At 43.2% G+C, this 7,746-nt stretch overlaps 1 protein-coding gene across 1 annotated transcript in view; it reads right to left on the reverse strand.

The window, feature by feature from the left end:
• Positions 1-3,160: 3,160 nt before the first annotated feature.
• ky (kyphoscoliosis peptidase) overlaps positions 3,161-7,746 on the reverse strand; it is a 7,739-nt gene continuing 3,153 nt past the window's right edge. The window contains exons 8-9 of the mRNA XM_028970357.1: positions 7,196-7,380; positions 3,161-5,093 (exon numbers count right to left, since the gene is read on the reverse strand). Coding sequence (XP_028826190.1) covers positions 3,673-5,093; positions 7,196-7,380 — 1,606 coding nt within the window. The 3' untranslated portion in view covers positions 3,161-3,672. The remainder of the gene's footprint in view (positions 5,094-7,195; positions 7,381-7,746) is intronic.

Consider the following 7,746-nt stretch of genomic DNA (forward strand, 5'->3'; position numbering starts at 1 on the left):
TCAGGATAAGGGCGTCTGATAAATGCCGTAAAATGTATAGGGCATGGATGGCATTTGTGGAATGCTGTTATATATACATCCCTTTCCTAACAAACACACACCATTCTCACACACACATGTACACACCCAGCATTGCTTAAATCTGACATCAGCTTTTCTTAACTCTCCCTTGAGTTCCTTCCCACCCTCTTAGCCTCATTTATAGTCCATTGTTTATTTTTCTGCTCTCTCTGATGAAGAATGGGTTCTATTTCTGAGACTGCGGTTGCCATGACGGCTGCATGTAAACACATTTTCTCTATAGCCGCGAATGTCCTTCGCTGAAAAACAAACAAAAATCCCTCACACACACAGACACACACAGGCATTATGTCCTCGGTGACCAAAGATGGTAATGAAAAATCAATTATATTTTGTCATATTGACCTTGCATTGATAACATATAACTCCTGTTGATCAAACATCAACAATATTCGTCATCTTTGACTGTTTTATGACTGCTGTTCTTTGCCAAGATAATGCACTCCAAAATCTCGTGGGTTATGTTGTTGTTTTTTTTGTAATGCAAGAGCACTTTAACTGGCCTGTGCACAGCAGATGGAACAATCCTTTTATTAAATTCCAGTCCAGTTTCAGTACAGAATTGACATGTCTTTTGCCTGTATGAATCGGGTCTCGAGATTTTCTGCTCCAGTCATGTTTGACTAAATACATCTAGGCTTGCCTAAACGTAGCAGTTAGCATCACAGACTGAAACCTTGAATAAAACAAAAAACTTTAATGCAAAAAAAAAAAAAAAAGCCTGAAAATATGTCCAGAAAAACAGAACACACCTTTAACTATGTGATTAAATGTAGACAACAGCTCCGCATTAAAATGCTTACTGGGAGGCCCACCATCTAAAATGTGAACATGTAGGAGAGTGTACTGGATTTTTTCTGATAAGAAACATGTTACTAAATTAGTAATATCTACTAAGATATATCTACTAGCAATTCAGCAAAAACTCATTTCCATTCTCATTTGTCCTGATCTTTATGTCTGTTTTAAAGTTTTTCTGATGTCCTTTGGTCAGAGAACGCACATCTGCATACTAAACAGACCTTAGACCTTCCATTATGTTTTGAATTTTCATGAATCTCAGAATGTCTTCTAGAATTAAGAAGTGCTTATATACGGTCCACAAATATGTTCGAGTTTCGCATACACTGAAGCATGCTGAGCATGTGGAGGATGTAGTCTGAGTAATGTGATCTAGTTTAAATGTGCATCTGCGGGTTTGCAACAAAAAACGTTATCACACTGTACTTGTTTGGTGACAATAAAGGCATCTATCCATCTGGTAGAGTCCACACTCCACATGGACTTGTGTGAGCAAGTGTGTTAAGTTGCCAGATCTAAAAAGCCTCAAACATGGCCTCTAAAAATGCATGCTATGTTCTCAGGAATTTGAAACATGGTACATGTTCTTGGCTTGGTCTGATCACATTTGCTGGTGGAAGTCCTGGAGAGTCTTTTTGGCACAGCTGGCTTGCTAAATTGGGGGCCACTATATGCTACAGATGCTACCGACATCTGCTGTTACCCCTAAACTGCTTTCCTTTGAAGAACTGGAACTCTTTGACCAACAAACATAATGAAAAAGGAGCTATATGTAAACTTTATTGAAATATGTCCATTTAATGAGATTTTATTTTGGATTATATTCAAATTCTTTCCATTTATTTATTTAGTTTGGGCAGTGGTGGCATAGCGGTTAAGGAAGTGGCCCCATAATCTGAAGGTTGCCAGTTCAAATCCGCCAAAGTGCCACTGAGGTGACACTGAGCAAAGCACAGTCCCCACACACTGCTCCCCGGGTGCCTGTCATGGCTGCCCACTGCTCACCAAGGGTAATGGTAAAAGCAGAAGACACATTTCGTTGTGTGCACTGTGTGCTGTGCTGCAGTGCTTCACAATGACAATCACTTCACTTTCAAATGAGGTCATATATTTCTGTGATTTAAGTTCTACCAAGTAGGACAACTCAATTTTACAGTACAGTAGAAACACTAGCATAATCCATGTTTTATGGTACACCAGATGTAACAGGCTGCAGTGCACAAAAAGCTGGAATGATGAGACCAACAGGGCATTAAGAGGATAAAATGGCACCTTAAGCTGATTTTGAAGCTACCTGAATTGAGCATTACTTTTTTCACTAAGGTTTTGTTGTGCAAATCTTGTGTCCCAGAAAATTCTAATGAATCTCATTGAACTTAAGGTCAGGAACTCTGTGGTGTCTAATCGATATGTGAAAATGGTGTATAATTCTCCCTGAACTACTCTGAACTTCACAATTAGAGCCCAATGAATCCTGGCACTGTCATCTTGAAATATGCCCGTGCCATCAGGATAGAAAAAAAAAATCAATTGATGGATGTGCATGCTCCTATATATGCATACTCAATATATTCAGGTCAGCTGACCTATTTTTTCTGCCACATAATGTTGCTAAACCCAGACCTAACCAACTAAACAAACCACAGATCACAGCACAGGACAGCAGGAATTATGGATGATGGGTGAGTACAACTGTTGATTTTCCTGTGAGATGAGTTCATCATCATGTCTGATAATGCTCATTCAATCACTTTTTTTTTCATTGATTGTTCTCCACAAATAAGGAGCACATAAAACACTCATGTGTACCTTCACCTGGGGACAAAAACAGCACATGGACAGAGTCAGAAGTGGCATGAGGGCATGAGTGTCAGTCCAACTGCTAGACCCATGACATCAACAGCCTGTTGATGGATATCCACTATAATTTTGAGTAGATATTGCTGAAAGAAGATTTCTGCACAGGATTTGTTGATTGACGCTACATGAATGGCTGAGGAGCCCAGACTTCCAGGAGAGCCTTGAAGAAGAGACTCTGTTCCATTTCAAGACAGGCCAACTGAGATGGTTTGTGGATTATTAAGGACGCCCATCACAAATGTTCCAGACACATCATACGGTGACCCAAGTGTCATGTCAGAGATTTTTAACACATTTTAAACACAAATACAGATATAACTCTGTCATTTTTATCAATAAATAGATGCCCATGTAAAATGTATTTATTCTCTCTTTTTTGTTTTCTGTGGAAAATAAAGTTAAACATATCAAACATGTATGTGGTTGTGATGTTTTATTGAGCAATGTTGTATGAGATTAGCACCTGTCTGTTCAACACACTAGTTTTGCAAGTGCATTGTGCTCCTTAAAAAAACATTCATAGTCCATGTAAACTTTGTCATATTGGTTAAAAGTACAAGGCGTGGCTCAAATGTAGGAGACCTACCAGACATGACCAGTTGTTATTCTTTATATCTTGGTGTTTCGCTCTGGAAAGATTTTTGAGTTTGCCGGTTGCAAATGGCAGATCTGATTTAAGCTTCATCAAACATGCACTATTGATACTATACGGCATGGAGACATTTCATTTCTCATCAGACTAAAATCACATTTAATCTGTGGTGCCCATGAATGTAAGGATGTTGTTGGTGTTCTAAAAATCCTCTGGGTTTCTATAAATGTCATTATTTAGCTGAATTCATTGTCCCCTTCATTGCAGACTCGAGCTGACAGAAACACACACACACACATGCACACAAATGCAAACTGTTGTACAGTTTAGACCCTTTTTCATGGCTCATTTTCCACGTTCCGGATATTCCAGGTCAGCAGGATGGCCATGTTGTCTGTGCCTGTGATATCGGCGGCGAGTGTGATGCATGTGAGTGTTCCATCACCGGTGTAGGCCTCGCCCTCCCACACGCGGCTCTTGTTCTGTTTCATCTCTGTGTGTTTCTCACCAATAACACACACCCTCTTTGCCCCGGGCACTTTCACGCGAAATGAGGCCTGCTGCCCAGAACGCAGCACTCCACCGCGTGGCTCCAGCAATACACAGCCCCGTCCCCATGCTAAGTACACAGATGGGAAAGGGTCACCCGCCTCCTGGCACACACACCTCAGAATGAAGTCGCACAGCGAGGTGTACTCCTGCTGTTCAGGCGCACGTCCATAGAGCGCTAAGCGATACACGCCCGGCTGTGGGACACACACACTCACCGTCACTTTGTTTTCCATTTGTGTGAGGAAGACGTAGCGTGACAGTGGGAAGGCCTTCCCATGCAGCTCTGAGCTGGGGCTCTGCCCGGCGGCGGCAGTGGGCTCCTCGCGCTGCTCTGTGCTCAGGCTGGCGTGCACCTGCAGGTCAGGAGAATCCTTATGGAAGCTGATGTTGCAGCGGCCCTGAGGTGCGCTCACTACTGCCCCTGTGTGGCTGAAATGAGCCAGGCCAGCCCGCTGTGTCTTAATACCTGGACCGCACCACGGACTGAGGTTGGAGGGGAAGAGACTACCCAGTCCAGCAGCTTTTTTTCGACGGTACAGTAAAAAGTTTCCTGCATTCTGGAACGCCTCCTCCCCATTGTCATAGTCCCTCACAAACACAGACAGGCGGTAGAAACCCTGGAAAGGGCAATGCACATGGCACAGCAGTTGGTCCATTTTGATTTGAGTTGCCAGACAATGCTTGGCCAGGGCGGGGTCGAGTGAGGAGTGTGCGAGCTCACACACCATCATTAGTGGCCGTGAGGTGCCAATGGTGAGCACACATTCCCCATTCTCATCCGTCTCGGCCACGTCGCTGCCGAAGCTGCAGTGCTCCACACCGAGCTCAGGTGCATAAACACACATACCCCAGCTCAAGTAAGGGTTGGATGGCACATCCTCCCTCTCCCGCACCGAGGGGCACAGCACCTCCAGAGAACACACCCAGCGGTGGCTTGCCTGGGTGTCGGACAGAGGCCGGGCGTATAGACGCAGGTTGTAGGATCCCGGCTCTGGAGGGGCCAGTCGAAGGCTCATGCCAGTGGAAGTGAGGCTTAAGTGGCCGGGGGAGCAGCCTGAGTCACCCTGCTCTGGAGCCTCTTCAAGGAGATATGTATCATTGTTTGCTGTTGTGTTCCATGACTCCGTGTGCCTGGGACGTGGGCTGAGGTCATAAGTCGCACTCATAGGTCGAGTGAAAGCCAGGTACACGATGGCCTCACCATCATCTGGGGAGAAAAAAAAACATGGCAGCTATTATAGTAGCCTAGTGGGTAACACACTCGCCTATGAACCAGAAGACCCAGGTTCAAGTCCCACTTAGTACCATTGTGTCCCTGAGCAAGACACTTAACCCTGAGTTGCTATAGGGGGGGACTGTCCCTGTAACTACTGATTGTAAGTCGCTCTGGATGAGGGTGTCTGATAAATGCTGTAAATGTACATTTTAAACATGCACGGGCTGTCCAAGGTCTGGGAATTCATCTACTTTTTTAAGTTTCTTTTCATACATGTAAAGATGAAATAAACAAGGAATCAAACAGCTCACCTATAGGGTCATAACTCAGGGGTGTTTTATATTGTTGGGTAAATATGATTGTTGTTCTTTTAGGATTTTTACAGAATCATTATGGTTAAAACATTGCTGTATGAGGATAAGCACCGTGTATAAAATGCAAATAGCGTAGGTCATTATTGCCGAGGTGTTAATTTCGTTCATTTACCAGAAACGAAAAACAGCAACAAAAGTCTCTAGAAGTCGGCAGAGTTCAGAGTTCACAAAAAAAAAAACCTGGTTAGCAGTAGGGTTGCACACACAAAACACCTCAAGTGGATCATGGTAGAAGGCCAACGAGAGACAATTAACAACAGGACTACTCCACCTAGGAAGTGCTTAAATTCTCCTGTGTGGGAATTTTTTGGGGTGCCCAAAAGATGCTAAAGGAGAAATCCATTTGAGGAGCTTGAAGGAGCCAGAAAAAAATGGGGGTATAGATTCTGCAGGGAGGGAGTTTGCCATTTAAGAGGCACGTTTAAAGTCATTTAGCCGTTTAGCGTTGTAGGCTACTGATTGAAGATTGCAGTTCGCAAGCATTTATGTTTTCTTCTCTGGCAGTCTCATAAAAAGGAATTTCTAAACGTTGTCTGTTTAGATAGGTCCTAAAACAGTAACTCCCATGAAGCGGGGAGTTTGTCGATCAGGATCATTTTATTTAGTAGGGTGACCAGACATGTGCACAAGTGGAATTTTGTGGTAGCCTCAAAAAAGTGGATTGGCAACCTTCTGATTATGAGTTAGTTTCCTTACCCGCTAGGCCAACACTGCCCCAGTTAAAGTTCAGTTAAATCAGTTCATAATTGGATTATGTAATTTTTTTTTCAGAAAATCTACTGAGTGTGCACTTATTCGCTTCTTATGTAGGAATATGTGGCATTTCTGCACAAGCCCTGCCTACCTCAGCTATTCAGTGTGTTAATGGAGTGTATGTGGTTTGTATTTGTGGTCTGCCATACTGAGGGCTAGCTTGTTGACTTCTTGGATACTCACTGTGTGACAGTTAGGGGTAACACGCTCACCCTTTGAACCAGACGACCACAAAGTCACAGGTTCGAAACCCCACCTAGCAGCATTGTGTCCCTGAGCAAGACTCTTAACCCTGTCCCTGTAACTACTGATCGTAAGTCACTCTGGAGAAGGGCGTCTGCTAAATGCTGTAAATGCGGTTAGTGGACTGAACTGGCCCCTGTTTTTGCAGCGGTGCTTTCAACTCTGTACCGGCTCTGCACTTCATTTACTCCGTCACTTTAATCTTTTCAGTGAGTCACCAAACAGGAAAACAGAGTCAGATTGTCTGCGGCGGTAATCTGGCTCATTTTGTGTCAGTATGTGTGTGTGTGTGTGTATATTGTGCCTGTTCCTTTACTGAAAACCCCCTGTCACTAAAGTAAGAGTGTGTAATAAAGGCTGTTTCCAGAGATTCTGAGATCACAGTGTATAACGTAGGCACCCTTCTAAATGCTGAACATCAGCACTGTGTGCATGCACAGAACACACACATACACACACACACAGGCTCACACACAAACATACACACCATTCTTCAGAGTTATTTTAGGAAGTGCTGATACCATGTCCCCAAAGCCCTGAACCTCAAAGTGTGTGTTTATACGTGACCGTTTGCATGTAAGTCAAATTCAGTCAGTCAACATGCCTAACACAACACCAGGCTGAAGAATATAAGTGTGTTTAAATAAGTTACTTGTCTGAACGCCTGTATGCATGCGGTGTATTCACACAGGCTAGAGGTTAAACTGCATGTGTATGTGTTACCTGTGGTAACCCTGTGGTGTTGCTTCAGGCTTAAGCCCATCTTATAGAAAGCTGAGGATGTCATTGCTCTTTGATCAAACTCCTCCCAGCTGAGGGGTGTGTCGAGAAGCTGCCATTCTGATTGGTCAGGAAAGTGTGTGTCGATGAATTCGCTGGGCTCCGTGAGAAAGTAAAAATCGTCAAAGCTAAGGGACAAGACAATGGAAACAGCAGATGATTTTAGTGATTAGAACTGTCCGCAACATTTGTGTAAAGTGTAACTCATTGTGCATGTTGTCATAAAAGTCTTATTTAGAGCTTGCACACATGCATTGTGTATTGTTAATAATATGTAACTCTGTTTAGAAAAACTAAATTATAGATGAAATTTTGGTTGACAGAAATAACTACATGCAATGGTAGCTTATCTCCTTCAAGATACAAATGAACTGAAAATGGTTCTTTCTTTTTCTTTTCACCTATTTATTTATTTATGTAACTCTTATATTAGTTAACAAGCTCCCTTCTTCGTGCAGATAGTCCACTATCTGAATTTGCCGTAATGGTGCAGG

The sequence above is a fragment of the Denticeps clupeoides genome, chromosome 1 (genome assembly GCF_900700375.1).
Source record: "Denticeps clupeoides chromosome 1, fDenClu1.1, whole genome shotgun sequence".
Lineage (NCBI taxonomy): Eukaryota > Metazoa > Chordata > Actinopteri > Clupeiformes > Denticipitidae > Denticeps > Denticeps clupeoides.